Source organism: Chaetodon trifascialis, chromosome 23 (genome assembly GCF_039877785.1).
Source record: "Chaetodon trifascialis isolate fChaTrf1 chromosome 23, fChaTrf1.hap1, whole genome shotgun sequence".
NCBI lineage: Eukaryota > Metazoa > Chordata > Actinopteri > Chaetodontiformes > Chaetodontidae > Chaetodon > Chaetodon trifascialis.
The window spans coordinates 18,879,116-18,897,068 of NC_092078.1; the positions used below are offsets into that span (position 1 = coordinate 18,879,116).

Sequence of the window (17,953 nt, forward strand, 5' to 3'; positions counted from 1 at the left end):
ATGTTCTCCACTTCCATTGTTGATGCAGCCGTCCATAGCTGTGGCCGTAAAGTCGGCGGTGCCTGTCGTGGCGGCAACCCCCGAACCCGGTGGTGGACACTGGAAGTAAGGGATGCCGTCAAGCTGAAGAAGGAGTCCTATCGGGCCTGGTTGGCTCATAGGACTCCTGAGGCAGCTGATGGGTACCGGCAGACCAAGCGTGCGGCAGCTCGGGCGGTTGTAGAAGCAAAAACTCGGGTCTGGGAGGAGTTCGGGGAGGCCATGGAGGAGGACTACCGGTTGGCCTCGAGGAAATTCTGGCAAACCGTTCGGTGCCTCAGGAGGGGGAAGCAGCTTTCTGTCAACACTGTTTACAGTGGAGGTGGGGAGCTGTTGACCTCGACTGGGGATATTGTCGGGCGGTGGAAGGAATACTTCGAGGATCTCCTCAATCCCTCTGTCATGTCTTCCGTAGAGGAAGCAGAGACTGGGGACTTGGAGGTCGATTCATTCATCACCGGGGCTGAAGTCACTGAGGCAGTTCACAAGCTCCTCCGTGGCAAAGCACCGGGGGTGGATGAGATCCGCCCTGAGTACCTCAAGTCTCTGGATGTTGTAGGACTGTCTTGGTTGACACGCCTCTGCAGCATCGCGTGGCAGACGGGGACAGTGCCTCTGGACTGGCAGACTGGGGTGGTGGTCCCTCTTTTTAAAAAGGGGGACCGGAGGGTGTGTTCCAACTATCGGGGGATCACACTCCTCAGCCTCCCTGGTAAAGTCTATTCCAGGGTACTGGAGAGGAGAATCCTGCCGATAGTCGAACCCCGGATTCAAGAGGAACAATGCGGTTTTCGTCCTGGCCGTGGAACACTGGACCAGCTCTATACCCTCCACAGGGTGCTTGAGGGTTCATGGGAGTTTGCCCAACCAGTCCACATGTGCTTCGTGGACTTGGAGAAGGCATTCGACCGTGTCCCTCGCGTCATTCTGTGGGAGGTGCTCCAGGAGTATGGGGTTGGAGGCTCTCTGTTGAGGGCTGTACAGTCCCTGTACAACCGGAGCAGGAGCTTGGTCCGCATTGCCGGCAGTAAGTCGGACCTGCAGCGGCTGCAGTAATGCGGTCGCTGTATCGGTCTGTCGTGGTAAAGAAGGAGCTTCGCCTTTCGGCTCAGCTCTCGATTTACCGGTCAATCTACGTTCCTACCTTCACCTATGGTCATGAACTTTGGGTCATGACCGAAAGAACGAGGTCCCGGATACAAGCGGCTGAAATGAGTTTCCTCCGCAGGGTGGTGGGGCGCTCCCTTAGAGATAGGGTGAGGAGCTCTGTCACCCGGGAGGAGCTCAGAGTAGAGTCGCTGCTCCTCCGCATCGAGAGGAGTCAGCTGAGGTGGCTCGGGCATCTCTATCGGATGCCCCCTGGACGCCTCCCTAGGGAGGTGTTCCAGGCATGTCCCACCGGGAGGAGGCCCCGGGGAAGACCCAGGACACACTGGGGTGACTATGGCCTGGGAACGCCTCGGGATCCCCCTGGAAGAGTTGGAGGAAGTGTCCGGGGAGAGGGAAATCTGGGCGTCCCTGCTCAGACTGCTCCCCCCGCAACCCAGCCCCGGATAAGCGGAAGACAATGGATGGATGGAAAATGATCTTAAGCCGGGCTGCATGGTGGCGCAGCAAGTAGTGCGCGTGCCTCACAGCAAGAAGGTCGCCGGTTCGATTCCCGGGTCGGGTCATTAGGGTAATTGGTGACTCTAAATTGCCCCTAGGTGTGAGTGTGAATGGCTGTCTGTGTGTATGTTGCCCTGTGATGGACTGGCGACCGGTCCAGGGTGTACACCGGCTCTTGCCCGTTAATAGCTGGGATAGGCTCCAGCGCCCCAGTGACCTCGAAAGGGATAAGCGGCATAGAAAATGGATGGATGGATGATCTTAAGCCTTTATTTTGTATTTGTATTTTGTGAGAACATTTCAAGGATTGAAAATGAATTTCTCACATGCGATTTACAAATATCAACGGTAAAGTTTCTATTGAATTGTCATGTATCTCTAGTCTAAGTGTTAATGAAACTGAATTTGCCAAGTGCTGGCTCATTAAATATGGAAAATATGACTTATTTTTATACTTTTTATCACAAACAGAGGATTTATTCATATATAGTTATATAGTATATAGTATATAGTTGTCAGAGGCTGAAAAAGTGATATATTATTTGTGCATGTAATACTTGATAGTGGATGTATGTTCAGGTCTGCCCAGTAAGCTCTGCACCAGAGAGGAACTCTCCACCCTGCTCTCAGTGGCCATCTTCACCAGTTCAGCTCAACATGCTGCAACTAACAACGGACAGGTGCTGAACCCTCACATACTGTAGGGTGCTTTTCATTACGTGAATTGTGCCTCCTCGTCTCCTCTCTCCTTCGTCGACCCGGAAGTCGTTTCCCCTCCACCATGATGAAGGATCTCCCAATTGCTTAAATGCACCTGAAGGAGACGAGGAGAGAGGAGGCTTCTGAAGGAGATCAGAGTGAGGATACACCGGTGTAGCCTACGCGGAAGTCTTTTATTATTTAAGGGGCGTGTCGTATGTGGCACACGTTTGAATCATGGCGGGAGCAGGTCTTCACAAATGTAATCTTGATTCTTGTTTCAACTGTGTCCTTTTAACAATTGTATCTGTCACCAAGAAATTAATGAAAATTCTTGGTATATATTTCCGTTTTTTTAAAGCAAGGCTACAAGGCTGTTGGTTTAATCTACCACACACCCGTCCTCTGTTATGCCTCTAACGGCATATAATTGAAACCTCATCAATAGCAATCAGGAGTAGAACAGTCTGACTGCAGATCTGACTATAATATCACGTTTTACAGCTTTTACAGCTGTGCAAACGTCATCAGTAATTGACGTCGCTTCGGACTGACGCTGTGGAGCAAGGATTTTTCATTTCGGAGTTTCGTTTCCTCCGTCCTCACGTCCCTTCCTCGCATCCCTCTTTCATGTCCTCGCTGGGTGGAGCTAAGACGCGAGGAGAGGAAGCGAGTGGAGGAGACGAGGAGACCAATTTATGTAATGAAAAGCACCCATACTTACACACTGTGATGGTTGTTGAAGGATAGAACATTGAGCACTGGCCTCTGCCACAGTGTCTGTTTTAAAACTGCCAAAGTTAGGCGTCCTACACAGAGGGACTTTAACTTATTCCCTCCCTGCTGATGTTTTTCAAGTTTGACTGGTGTGCCTGGGTCCCCAACACCCCCTGCACCATGAGACACCCCCCACCAAGAGACAAAGATGCTGTTACCATGGAGATGATCATGGCCACCCTTCCTGATGTCAGCCAGTCTTGTGTACAGATGGCTATCACATGGCATCTGGGGCGAGCACAACCAGACGCAGTAAGTCCACCTCTGTCTCTTTAATATGGTACTCAATTATAAATTAAATGAAGTCTCCAGATTCTAATTTTAAGGAGAGACATTTTCTTAATTCCCGCTAGTGGTATTTATTCAAACAGTAGTAGTAGCAGTGTGCCTTTGCAGGAACAAGGTCCCTGTTTGTGCCTTGGAAAATCCACAGGACACACTGTTTCTCTTTTCATAGGGACTATTTCTTGAGTATAATGTAGTCCCTATAAAGAGCTGTTTACAGAGAGGTCTGCATATTATCAATAAAACAAGAAAATACAGATATAAATAACGATCATATCGAAGTTGTACAAATATGCAAGTGAAAATGTTAACATGTTAAGAAGAAAATATACACATATACGTATTTATTCATGAATGTGTGACACTAGGTCAAAATAAGGTGCTTTTGGTATTACCTGCTGGACACAAGATGTCTCCTACTTCACTCTAAAGTTAATTCTCAGTGTGACCTGAGGCCTCAGTAGGCCTTCCGTATCACATTTGTGTAAGGTGCATACTGGACTATAAGCTTTTAAACCAGTAGCGATGTCACAAAATCATCATGAATATACATTTTATTACATGGCATTTAAGATGCAACAGCGGAATGTGAAAACGGTGTCAACACCTGCTCATATATCATTCTGAACAGTAATGGTCAATAAGCAATGCATGGTTTTGTGGAGAGGGACTTGGCACAGAGTGTAAAACAGTTTAGGTGATTCTCAGTCTGGCTTCTTTGGTTGATTTTTGTATCAACAGGAAACATATAGACTGCTGGTTTAATGGCAGTAAACTGACAGTAACTGTTGGTCATACAACGGATAGTGTTGTGCTTGTGCTGGCACACACTGTCAAGCTGGGTGTGCTGATCCTGATCTGAGTGCATGATGAATATTCTTTCTCAGTAATCTGGAGAGCCTTTGAATGGACCTCACAAACACATATTATACTCCAGTATTATACTGATACAGTGATTGATATAAAATTATGGTAAACTCACAGTTGACTGACTACAATAGAACATGTCTTCCTATATAATAAAAAAACATAAATATGAAAAATAATCAGATGCAAACACAATATCGGTGATGAATGAATATGAAGATTAGTCGATTTACTCCAATTTAATCCAGAGAAGTGAATACTCATGAATCTCAAAACACAATAAACAAAGTAATGCTCCTTTTAATGTTTCAGATAGTTATCCCACCTGCATGCTTATGGTGTAAGATCGCTGTCAAAAAGACGTGTCCATAATTAAAGTTTCGTATTTGTAAAGTTAACAATTTGTCTGTCATAAAAGTTGTTTTACACAAAATTCTGCTGTCATATACGTGAGTCTGTGAAATTGGGTTCGGGTTACGATTGTTATTATATGAGTATGAGTCTAAAAGCTGTGAGTGCAAAGTCTTATGAATACAACTCATTTTTCTACGACTACGAAGTCTTCACTGTGAATACGAATTCAAGTTTACGGGTACAACTCGAAAAGTGCTGAAATGACGTCACTGAGGTCACAGTCAAGTCGCAGGGGAAAGTAATCGATCGGCGATTCCTCCAACTGCGCATGCGCATGCCCCAGACGCAAACATGCAAGGCAACGTCGCCAAACCCGGAGAGACTTCACTGGTAATGTCAGTAATAACGTGCATGGCTATTATTGATTTCATAAAATCGAACCATTTTATACAATATACGTATATTCTTCTTCTCACATACTTATTGCTTTAGCTTGCAAACTAAAGATATTTACATGCCAATGAAGCGAGCCAAGTGCTATCGTTACTGAGTGCTATCATTCATAATTTTCGACCAGAGCATTAACAATCAAGCCAGATTTGGGATGAATTAACGTGAACCAGTAACTTTGTGTAAAGTTAACACGGAAAGAGTGAGAAGGTTGATATGGAGAAATAAACCCGGACATGATGAATCATCCTGCTTATTGCACGGTTTCCGAGTGAAATTATAAATTTGAGACATTGAATAAGTTATGGTTCACGTTAACTCATCCCAAATCCGGCTTGATTGTTAATGCTCTGGTCGAAAATTATGAAGACAGTGCATTTTTGGGGGGTAACGTTACATGTTTCATATTATGCTGTTTAGTGCTAACTAATTAGCACTGGCCCACTTCTATTGTTCAGTAACAATAGCACTAAACTAGCTTCATCGGCATGTAAATATCTTTATCTTGCAAGCTAAAGCAATACGTATGTGAGTTCAAGAAATGTATATTGTATAAAATGGCTCGATTTTATGAAATAAATAATGGCTATGCACGTTATTATTGATGTTAACTGTGCAGGGCTCTCAAATTTTGAATTGAGTTCAGAGTGAGATTTGGCAGCAGCAGTGAGGGTTTGGGTGGGATGGGACGGGGGTCTGATCTGATAAATGACACATAAATTGGTACAAATAAAAATATTTATTAAATTCAGCATTTCTTACTGCAAGTGTGTGTGTGCGTGCGTGCGCTGTGTCTGTAACTTTTTTTTTAGTTAATTAGTTAACAGTATACAGTTCAATTCACTGACACACTAGTGTCTTCACAAACATAAAACGGACTGTACAGCAGATGTACTAAACATATACAGCAAAAAACCAGGGGGCACCAAGGGTTAGGACATATTGGAAGGGAGAAAAAAAAAAGACATTGCCAGAAATGTACATTAATAGCGTCCATTATAATTGTTCTTAGGGTGGGGCTATATTGAGCCTCTCAAAGATACAATTTGTTTTCATGGCTTTTTTATTTTTACTGTCTTTTATTGACATTGCATATTGGTGGATTTCTTGGGTGAATTGTTCCAGACTGGGTTTGGATTCTGCCCCCTTTTTTTTTTTTTTTTTTTTTTTGGTGGGTATGGAATTTGGCCATGAGCAGTATCAGTTGTCTGAAAAATGCTGTGTTTTTGTCCATTTTATTGTTTTCAAAGAAAATAAAAATGTCCTTTTCCTGTAGAATGATCGTTTGTCCAGTTGTTCTTCCATCCAGAATATTTTAGAGTACATACATTTATATAACAGGTGCTGTATTGTTTCGTTTTCCCTTCCACAGAAAACACAGAGAAAGTCCATATCCATTTTAAATCTTTCCAGAGTCTTTTTTGCTGGATAGATGTTGTGCATTATCTTGAAAGATACTTCCTTTACTTAGTTCCCAATACAGAACTTTTCACCAACCAGCCACCAGTTGATGTGACCATATTGAGAGTTCCAAAAAAATTGTCCAGGTGGCAGAGTTGTAATTTGCAAGCAGTTTCTAATATATTTGTTGGAGCAACGTTTCTTCCTGATATCTAATCCATCAATGAAAATGGCACTGGTGAGTGAGTCCTCGTTAGAGACTCCTGAGCCTCTGAGGAGGTGCAGTATGCCCCTTGGTACAGCATCAAAAACTATGGCATATTGTTTTGGTGAAACTGGTAACTGAAACTTAGACAGAAATTCATCGTAACGCAGCAGTCGTCCTTCTGTATTAAGAAGTTGACTTACTAGAACGATACCGTCAAACCATTTTTGATAAAACAGTGACTTATTTTTATACAGAATATTCTCATTGTTCCAGATGTAAAGGTTGGTTGGTGAAAAGTTATGCTTGTAAATCAGTTTCCACGCCAGTCGGGCTTGTTTGTGGAAGTTAGATAGTTTAATAGGTAATTTTTCAATTTTATAATTACATTTCAGTAGAAATTTTATTCCACCAACACCATTAAAGACATGCTTAGGAAATGTGTTCCAGATGTTTTCATGATCACCATTTCACTTTAAAAGTATTATTCAACATTTCAAAACAATACCTCCATACCACCTCTACTCGTCGGGTTACACATAATCCCTTTCTTTATCTAGTGACATTTATTCCTCCAAATAAAGTTAAGCAGAATTTTATCTAAGCTTATACAAATTGCAGGAGGTATTGCTAATGATTTATTTAAGTTAATTCTCAGGCCCAATACAGCTGAGAATTCTCCAATGCATCTAATGGCTGTATTCACCTCATATTTGTTTTTTTTTTAGAAATATTGCTGTATCATCAGCCAGTTGGGATAGTTTGAATTCTCTGTCTAGAGCTCTTACTTCTAAAAACGGAGATTTTTTGATATGCACTGCCATAACCTGTGCAACTAGCAAAAATAAAAGAGGACTCAGTGAACAGCCTTGTCTAATTTCCCGTCTAATATCAAATCTGGGGCTTGTTCCGTTTGTTAGTCTCACTGAGCCATTGCGTCCTTGTTGTGTCTGTAACCCCCCGCCCTTCCCCATCCTGCTCAGTACGTAAAAAAAACCAAAGCGGCTCCCGCTCCGGCTTCCAGGCAGGAGACGGCTCTGATCGTTCACTTCAAAGAGCGGATCTACGAGCCGTTCCGTTCGCAACCAACACAATACAAATTCCTCTTCCTGTTCCACTGTTTTAAAAAAAATATGGCGCAACTTGGTGGGCGTTATCCTGGTACTTCCTCTGTGTGAGAAATACAAGATATGGCGTGTGAGCATGTGAATGAGTTGAAATACGTGTGTCTCACGTCCAGTGGGTGAGACTTGAGAGCTTTGCCAGTGAAGTCTCTTCGGGGCTGGCGACGTTGCCTCGCATGTCTGCGTCTGGGGCATGCGCATGCGATCGATTACTTTCCCCTGCGATTTGACTGTAACCTCAGTGACGTCATTTCAGCACTTTTCGAGTTGTACCCGTAAACTTGAATTCGTATTCAGTGAAGACTTCGTAGTCGTAGAAAAATGAGTTGTATTCATAAGACTTTGCACTCACAGCTTTTAGACTCATACTCATATAAAAACACTCGTAACCCGAACCCAATTTCACAGACTCACGTACAGTATATGACAGCAGAATTTTGTGTAAAACAACTTTTATGACAGACAAATTGTTAACTTTTCAAATACGAAACTTTGATCATGGACACGTCTTTTTGACAGCGATCTTACACCATACATGCTCATGTTTTTTTTGTTTTTTTTACTCCTTACTCTCCATCTGCTGACCACTGGCTTTGCACATTTTTTCATTTACTAGAGGCCAAGAAGATGTTTGTGAACATGTTAAAAAAAATACATAAAGTATTTTGTATTTTTTATATGTTAGTTACATGTTTTATAAGTTGTTTCATTGATGTTTGACAAAAAACAAAACAAACAAAAACTTCAGTTATCCTATAGTTGGCCTCTGGAGCTGCTGATTTCATCAGACAGTGATCACATTACATCATTCACTTTAGCTCCTCTGGTTTCAGCAGCTTCCTGTTTTCTTCTGCCTAGATTCCTTTGGGCCAATACACAGAGGAGCACTTCACTGAGAGGCGGGCTCAGGAGCTGATTGACAGGTTCAGAGGAGAGCTGAAAGAGATTGAGGGTCTCATCCTAAATCAGAATGAAGGACTGGAGCTTCAGTACCTTTTCCTCCTGCCCAGCCGTGTAGAAAACAGCATCACTATATAGAAAGGCTACCAGACTACCCCATGTTGGATTCACTCTGTGTGGTATGTGGTAGCATGGTGACCTGACACCACTCATATGTGTTCTCACTTTGGCATCAAATATTATTTTCTTTGGATCATATATATGTATTAGTGCTGTCAATTGATTAAAATATTTAATCGCGATTAATTGCATGAATGTCATAATTAACTTGTGATTAATCGCAAATTAATCACACATTTTTATCTATTCGAAATGTCCCATTAATTATTATTTTACTACTCTTATCAACATGGAAAAGTGGATAGGCTTGCTTTGTGCAAATGTTTTTTTTTATTGAAAACAACAACGTGTAGTGTTACATTTCACACTAACATCCTCACTTTGAGCAGTCATTCACATTGGAAGCAAAATCTCACACAATTTAACACGGTCAATAAACAGATGACAAAAAATAAATACTTGGTTACAGAAAAGCCCCTTCAACAACCTTTTCTAAGGGATCTCTCTCTATATATATGTGCTGTCAAAAACATTGCGTTATTAGCGCATTAATGCAAATCAATTTTAACGGCATCATTTTTTTATCGCGAGATTAATACTCTTTGTGACCTAGTGAATTTGTAGTTATATAAATATATATATAAAATGTGTGTGTGTGTGTGTGTGTGTGTGTGTGTGTGTGTGTATATGTATATATATCCAAGTGTGCAGAAATACATTTGTGTGAAAAATGTTCTGCCAGTCATTATTTTTGACAATTTATGATTTGTATGACACTTCTAAATTGAACAAGGTTGTATTACAGCCACATCACTGCCATGACCAGTGCCTCCTGATTAGGTTGAGCATGTTGTGTAATGTGCATTCATTGTAATCTTTTCTATATGTTTAACATTTATTATGGTTTTAATGCTCACCTGGCATAAGCTGTCTACTAAAGCAATTTTACTGAACTGCAAGCATAATTGAAGTATGCCTGTGAGTGAAATGCTGTAGACATAGAACTGCTTCAGTCTCTGAAAACAAGATAACAGATTGTCAGATGAGAGGGGGTCAAAGGTCATCCGTTAAGAGTCAGTGGACAGACAGAGAAAGGTCAAGGAAGACATTCATCCCAGACACCAGAGACCACTGGCTAACTCTGCTGCCTCAAATGAAGTCAGTCTCAATATTTCTGCAACAGCAGGCTAGTGCAACCTGACAATTTAAGACCAATCTAAGGCCAAGACTAGTCTTAAACCAAGTTTATACAGCTGGTCCCAACATTGAGTTGAAAAATACAGGCTTGTGCCACATGTTATCAACATATTTTTCATTTTGAAATGCCAACAGTCAAACAACAATCTTTTGGTACAAAAGCATGAACCATCAGGTCACAATGCCAGACAGATCACTGTTCCTATGGCACGTTCTATCATTCCATCATTATGTGCATAAGAGCATCACCTGATCAGGGTGTCAGACGTTAATGACTGATGGACTGACACATTGGATTAAATAACTGAACACCGCCAGCTCAGCTGGACTGTGTCCAGTGGACATTAGAATGAGAAGAACAACAATCAAATAATTTCAAGACATGATAAGAGGTAGAATTAATCTCATTTTAAATGCATGAAAGTGTAGAACACTGATCTGCTCTCACACATCATTCTCCTCCCTGTAGCTTCTGATTAGAAATTTACACCCTGAGACAGAAATCTGTAATGTGAAGACAGATGAATGTCAACATGCAGCCTCCTGTTGTCAGGGCGCTGCTGGGAGCTCCTCAGTCCAGCAGGTGTCACTATTGCACCAGGTACTCCTACAGAACAACAGGTCAACAACATGCATATGAGTACACATTAGAGAACATAGCAAACATTGTAATATAGTTAATATACTAATCATTAAATATTACACTTATTAAGAATAGACTGACATAATTATCATTACACTTCTACAGGTGCTCTATTTCTAACTAAGCGTCATTTGTTCTGTTCAACACATTTGTACTGTATGTTGTAATTAATGCAGAGTGTGTGGGGAAGGCTGGTGGAACTGTACACCCAGTCTAAGGTTGTGCTGAGACAAACAGTACTGTAGAAAAAACACAGAACCATCATTCATTTGGATGGGATCACTGCACTGATGCAGCAGGGGTGCAGGGACATTTCAAATTTGAACCTGGCTCAACTTTTGCTGGAGTGAAACACATTCTCATCAGACAAGGCAAGTGCACATTCCAAACAGATAAAGCTCTAACATTAACACTGTATTTCTTTCCACCTTACAAATGCTGTGGCCAAAAATAAAATGACTGATGTCGTATGAACATGATTAAGGATCTAATAAACCTTCAAACTCATGGAATTTTGCTGGATTGTCTTTTATGGTCTCAATGCAACCTACCACCCACACCCATATCAAGGTGGCATACAGCATTTTCTTTTAAAACTCAAATCTGTAGAAAAAGGAAAAAAGAAAACTTTTCCTTCAGGACTATTCCTACCAATGGTCTTTCACACCTACACTATTCACTGCAATCTGACCCTTTTAACAAAAAGCCAAATGAAATCACCTTCTGTTTGTTGAGCCTCATCTGGCAGCACGAAAGGGCTCCAAACACAACGTAGACAGCAGCTGCTATGAAGCAGTTGTAGCCCACCTTGTTGTACAGGTCATAGATCCTCTGAGGGTTTGTACTGAGGGGAAAAACAACAACATGGCAGCCTGTAAAAAACTACATATACACAAAGCTGAATATGTTCAAAAAATTCACTAAATTCACTTAAAGCTCTTACAGCTGCCAATTTTTTTAAATGATAAGTTTCAAATTTTGTATTCACTTCTTTGCTTTCTTTACAAGAGTCAGATGGGGAAATCAATATTGAACTCTGTGTGAATGACAGATATGGATGTGGGTAGTCTAGCTAAGCATAAGAATTGAAAGCAGGGGAAAAAGCTAGCCTGGCTCTCTTCTAACTTAAATAATACACTTAATAAACTTACCAACACTTCTAGAGGTCACAAATTAGCACATTGTATGACATCAACCGTGCACAGACAGGTGTGTCATTGTGAGGCACACTAGAACTTTGGTAACGTTTATGAGAGCTACAGCATACCTCTAGTGTGAAAATTCCACTATGAGCTATAGTAAAACACTAGTGATGTCATTCAGACATACGGTGGCACACTTGAGATGTTAATGACAGCTATGGTAGAACACTTGTGATGTCATATCTCTTGTGATGACATCATGAACTACAGTAGAACTCTTGTGAAGTCATTGTAGCAACAGTAGAACACTAGTAATAACCAGGGGTGGGAATTAGAGAATAAATCACTGTACCATACTGTCCATGATAATATTCACATCATGATAATGAGATACCTGATACATTGAAAGCCAATCTTAGTTTAACGGACACATGCACGCATGGGTGCGCACACACACAGCATTTAGAGTGCCTGCATGTTTGAAGAAAAATATCCATATTTAGTACCAGTGTCAAAAAAAGTGATGTCACTGAGGGCTACAATAGATCACCGGTGATCTGTAGTCATTGTGAGCGACAGTAGAACTCAAGTGGTTGGTGAGAGTCAAAGGGCAATTACTGTTCTCTCTGTGTGTGTATTTCCCGCATATTCCAATGTGGAGGCACTTGACTTCTACAGGAGCCTCCGAGATGCTGCGAACTTGATATTCATATGGGGATAAGCTTGCACGTGAAGGCAACACATTTATCTGTTGTATTTTCAGTGCAAACTTTTACAAAACACGTTAACTCAGTGGACAGTAAAATCATGTGACCAAGTAACACCATTACTGACTCTCATCACATAGGAGCCTAACTTTGGAGTTATGAGAACCTTGCAACACCGAGCTGATACTGTTCCAACAAATGAACATTGCAAAATCATCTACACCAACTATAATATTGTCATTGTCAGTGACTATTAGTGAAGTCATTGACAGCTATAGTACAACTCCACTGGTCTCAATGTAAGCAACAGTAGAACTCTAGTGATGTCATTACAAACTACAGCATTATGGTAGAACACTTGATATCACATCTCTTATAATGACATTTTGAAGGGGGGGTTAGGGTAGAGTAGAACTCCTGTGAAGCCCTTGTGGCAACAGTAGAACACTCGTATTGAACAGGGGTGTGAATTACAGAATAAATCACTGTATCATACTATCATGAGATGTTTGCAAATACCTAATATGTTGCGCACACTCACGCACGCACACACACATTGTTGATAAAGGAAGAACTATAACACTAGTGAAACGAAGGTTAAATGCAATAAAAAAGGCTGCACACCCAAACACAAGAAAAGCAATGTAGTGTATGCAGCCCAGTGCAGTGAGGAATGCATAGACTTGTATTAGGAAAAAAAACAACCAATAAACAAATACATGGCTCAGCATAGGATAGCAAACTCCTCAGGTCCAGACTCAGCAGCTTGCCTCCATCTGAAAAATAAGGGACACTCTTTCGAGGACAAAAACGTACATATTTTGAATAGGGAGGACAGATGGTTTGAAAGTGAAGAAAGCTATTAATGTGAAAACAGAGAAACCATCCCTGGAGGAGGTCTATGACAGTCTATGACTTTCCTTCCCAGCAGATTTAACAACTGTTCACATTTGGGCTAATGTGACAACTTCAACAAATGTTCTTTATACTTTACACTTTACACTGACAGAGGTTAAATAACTGGGACTCCCCACCAGCCAGGTAGAACTAGAGAAGCCTTTTGGATGAGAGGTGAAAACTCTACACGTTTGGATCTCTGGATGACAGAGAATTATCACAGACAACTATTGTGATGTTTTTGAGAGCTATAATAGACTCACAAAAACACACAGAACCAAAAGAATCATGATTTGAATCCCTTACATTTGTTTCTTTAAAGAGCTGTGATCAAGATACATACTGTAAATGAGCGTTATATTTTACACTGTAAAAATCTTGCTGTCAGTGGTCTCTGGAGGACAAATTTCATTATGGAAACTCCTTATTTTCAATAAGCTAATATCAACCATAGTACATAAACTAGCTCGAACAGAAGTCAATCAAGGGTCAGCATAGCTCTATGGGCAGAGATCTGGAGTGAAGTGAGACAGTAAAAGTCATACTCTTGGTGGATATCTTCATCTGTCACAGGCACGTCTTCAATCAGCACTGCTGAATGTGTGGTGAAGAAAATCCCCAGCATGCTCTGAGGAAAGAAAATGGAGACTTGTTACTGAAAGACCCAGGTAAGTCATGGGTCATACAGTCAACATGGCAGCAATGATGGGTTTTGCTATAAGTCTACCTGTATGTGAAATTAAAACCTAACAAACAAAAATTCAAAAAATGTATGTTTTGTATGGGAAAATTGTTCTGTATTAGATTCATATCTTGCATTAACTGAGCTCTGCAAGACTGTCATGTCATGTGTTGACCCTGTACTTACAGTATTTTTAAAGCAGGTGTTTGACAGTGTCTCAACTCATGTTCTGAAGAGTATAAATACATTCCTGTAAACAGACATCTTCCCAGATGCCTTCTGTTGTAAAACCATTCCTAAATAAACCCAACCTAGATGGTAATACACTCACCAACTATAGGCCTATATCCAACCATCCATTCATCAGTGCGTCACTGTAAAAAAAAGTTGGTTTAAGTGCAAATTAACTCCATCCTTAAAGAAAATAACATCTTGGAGGAATTTAACTCAGGCTTCAGAACAAGGGTGGGGAGCCAATTAAATTTTTATAACATCCTTTGAGGGCCATGCTCAATGCCACCCCCAGGCATTTTGTCCTTGGGGTGGTACACAGACGGGGATGGGAAGGAATGGGTCACTGGTGATTGAGAAGCTTATCATACATGCAATGGGGGGAGGAGGGGGCTCGCTTGGGGGCCAAGGCCACCCTGAAACAATTGCTGGACCCCCCCTTGGTGGCACCTCTAGCTGTACTAAATTATTGAACACATATCACACTAACCTAGCCATGACTGGAACTACTTCACGTTAGCTAAGCATCTGATATCAGATGGAGCTATTTCATTAGTTTGATTATTTCTTTATTGTTTGTTATTTTTACACTTGGTTGTGTTTTCCTTTTGTGGATATTAGGCGGCACTAAGCACCATACCAAGCAATTGTTGGATTAGGAGTGATAAAGGTAGGAGGGTGTAAGTCAGGTGATGCACCAGGAGGGGACATGCTTTCTTTTCTTTTTTTTTTTTTTTTAACCAGAGCAAGGCAGAGACTGCATGATTTTCTGTATGTTTGCTTTGAACTGGAAAATAAATCAACTAAACGAAGTGGATCTTGCCTGGACAATCAACCTCTTTTATTGCCTGAGTAGAACCCAACTAGACTGGTGCAGCAGTGGCCTTTTGTTGTAAGTTTTATTTTGAAAACTTTTTTTTTTGACAAATAGCTAACACAGTGATGATGATGATGATGATGATGATGATGATGATGATGATGATGATGATGATGATGATGATCGCAGCTGGTTTTCCATGTTTGGGTTACTCAGTTTTGAGCAGAACTGATCCTTTGAGACAGTCAGTTTTGAAAAGAACTGCTCAGAGTAGTACAGTAGGTCTTTGTTTTGCAGCTCAATGGTTTCAGCTGTTCTTGCAGTCGTGCAAGTCTTTTATTTCAACTAAAAAGTATTTTTTGTCCATTTCTACTGGAAAGCAAACTGTGTTTATGAATTGCCTGAAAGATAGGCAGGAGGTTCCCCATCTTTAGAACATACCACAACACTGAAACTGCTCTTACTGAAATAATCACCAACCTCAGACTAAATTCTGATGGAGTTGCCATGGTCCATTACTGTTCCCATTATGCCTGCTGCCACTGGGAGACGTCATTAGAGAGCACAATGTATGCGTCCATAGTAACGCAGATGACACACAACTGTACATCTCTGCTGAACCAAGTGATGCTGCAGCTTTAGACTCCATTACTGACTATTGGCAAGAAATAAATGGCTGAACAATAATGTCTTGAAGTTAAATGAGGACAAATCTGAAATCTTACTTGTGTTCCCTAAAACAGAATCTGGGGAAATGAACTCCCTGGATTAAATCTAACGTTACAAGTCCTGGTCTTATTCTGGATTCAGATCAAAGCCCACATCAACAAGGTGATGAAAACTTAATTTTTCCACCTTAGAAACATACCTAAAGTACAACCACCACCTGTATTTCAAGCTGACTCAATTACTGCAACACACTATTTACTGGTCTCTTTACTGGGACACACACACACACACACACACACACACACACACACACACACACACACACACACACACACACACACACACAGAGGGAGAGAGAGAAAGAGAGGGAGAGAAAGACATCAGCTCATTGAAAACTCTGCATCGCAGCTTCTGACCAAAACAAAGAGGAGAGAGCACATCGGTCCAGTTTTAGCTGCTCTGCACTGGTCTCCTGTAACATCCAGAGTTGATTTAAAGGGCTTTCCTCTTGTATACAAAGTCCTTAATGGGCTTGGATCAAACTACATTATAAAATCCCTTGTTCACTCTTTGCCTTCAAGAACACTGCGATCATCTGCTGCTTGTTACCAGCAACAGCTGAAAGAACTCTGGGGATGCAGCCTTTTCAGTTACAACCCAAAGCTCCAGCACTTTGACCTGCATTTCTTGTATGAAATATACTTTACAATTAAATTGTATTATTATTACCATAATCAGTAAACACATTTAAGGCTATATATCTATAAGAACACAAGACTTTATTAAATACATTTTAAATCAAAAAGAATATACTTAAACTAATATGTCAAATATTGGTTCTCATGATACGATGCGAGCCTTGTAAACCAACTACTATCAAAACCACTTCTTTGTCACTGTAATTTTGAACCATTTTCTTTTTAAAAAAAATTGTCTTACAAATCAATTTTTTTTAAAACATTTTATTTATTTATTTATTTATTTATTTATTTATTTATTTATTTATTTATTTATTTATTTATCTATTTATTTCAGAAAACAGTTAAGCCAGTATACTCTTTTACTTTAGGTTTTTTTTTCTTCTTCATTTTAAAAATACGGGAACCAAATATGAATTAAAAACAGGTGTATTAAAATTCTATGAAAAAATAAAAGATTTCCTAAATACTCATCCAAAGTATGATTATACAACTTAAATATTTAATTACATTAAATGAATTTAAACAAACACTGGCATTTATGTATATAAGACTATAAAAAAAACTATAAATGCATGCATGCATACAGTGTTTGCACACCTATATGGCAATTTCACTTGTTATAATTCAACAGCCATGCAATAGTTCAGTTTTATCTTAAATGGTTTCGGACAGATGTTCTGGTCATTTTGTCCTCTATAGACTCGATTGAAGTAGGTCTGAGTCGTGCTGCACTGTGCTCTATCAAATACACAGACATGGTGACCGAGAATAAAAGAAGCAGAAATTAGCAGAGTCAGACTCACCAGCATTATCACCCCCCACGTGCTCAACATCACCCAACACGCGGCGAGTTTAGGTCCACAAATCAACCCACGCATTTTAAACTCTGCTCTGTCTTGAAAGAAAACAAAGCCTTGCGCTGCGTGACTTGGTCTGCTCGTGAAACTTGTCACTTGTTCAGTCTGGTGACCGTGATTGAACACCGGAAGTTCCCGGTGTTATGTCACAAACCAGCGTGTCCCAACACACGTTCACGAGAACTTGTTTTAAAAATACGTAGTTTTCATAATTTGTAGTGTCGCAGTCGGCTGTAATGTTGTAGTGGCTAAGGTAGCCGTAGCCTCAGGAATAAAACCTTTCTAATTTTGTTGGGGTATTGTCTAATATAAGCCCACGGAAAGCAGTTGTTTCAAACCCAAAATAAACGTTTCCTGGATGCTGATGACCTTAATCAATATCATATGATCAATATATGACACGAAGCGAGAGAAACGTGAAGTCTCCTCCACGTCGTTGTGAAAAGCAGCGATCACAAAATGTTGCGTGTTTATTCCAGTGCGATTAGTTTGAACACCAGTTAGTTATATCTGAAAAATAACATGCCTGACTTAAACACCAAATCAAATATTTAAATACGCCATATTATACATGTTTGATT

At 40.6% G+C, this 17,953-nt stretch overlaps 2 protein-coding genes across 3 annotated transcripts in view; one reads left to right on the forward strand and one right to left on the reverse strand.

Annotated features, from left to right (window-relative positions):
- Positions 1-9,560, forward strand: part of alox12 (arachidonate 12-lipoxygenase) — a 30,754-nt gene extending 21,194 nt beyond the window's left edge. For both annotated transcript variants that reach the window (XM_070993548.1, XM_070993549.1), the window contains 3 exons: positions 2,227-2,327; positions 3,205-3,375; positions 8,668-9,560. In XM_070993548.1, coding sequence (XP_070849649.1) covers positions 2,227-2,327; positions 3,205-3,375; positions 8,668-8,847 — 452 coding nt within the window. In that variant the 3' untranslated portion in view covers positions 8,848-9,560. The remainder of the gene's footprint in view (positions 1-2,226; positions 2,328-3,204; positions 3,376-8,667) is intronic.
- rnaseka (ribonuclease, RNase K a) lies at positions 9,139-17,509 on the reverse strand. The gene is made up of 4 exons (XM_070993550.1): positions 17,319-17,509; positions 13,961-14,043; positions 11,390-11,513; positions 9,139-10,633 (listed from the first exon to the last, which is right to left on the reverse strand). Exons 1-4 carry the CDS (start codon positions 17,391-17,393, stop codon positions 10,616-10,618), a joined length of 300 nt encoding a protein of 99 aa, XP_070849651.1. The 5' UTR covers positions 17,394-17,509; the 3' UTR covers positions 9,139-10,615.
- Between the last annotated feature and the right edge of the window lie 444 nt (positions 17,510-17,953).

Excerpts from the sequence above, each read along its gene's own strand:
- rnaseka (XM_070993550.1), bottom strand. The coding sequence starts at position 17,393 with ATGCGTGGGTTGATTTGTGGACCTAAACTCGCCGCGTGTTGGGTGATG. Across the intron at positions 14,044-17,318 it reads CGTGGGGGGTGATAATGCTG|AGCATGCTGGGGATTTTCTT; the intron begins GTGAGTCTGACT and ends TTCTTTCCTCAG. Across the intron at positions 11,514-13,960 it reads GATGAAGATATCCACCAAGA|TACAAACCCTCAGAGGATCT; the intron begins GTATGACTTTTA and ends TTTTCCCCTCAG.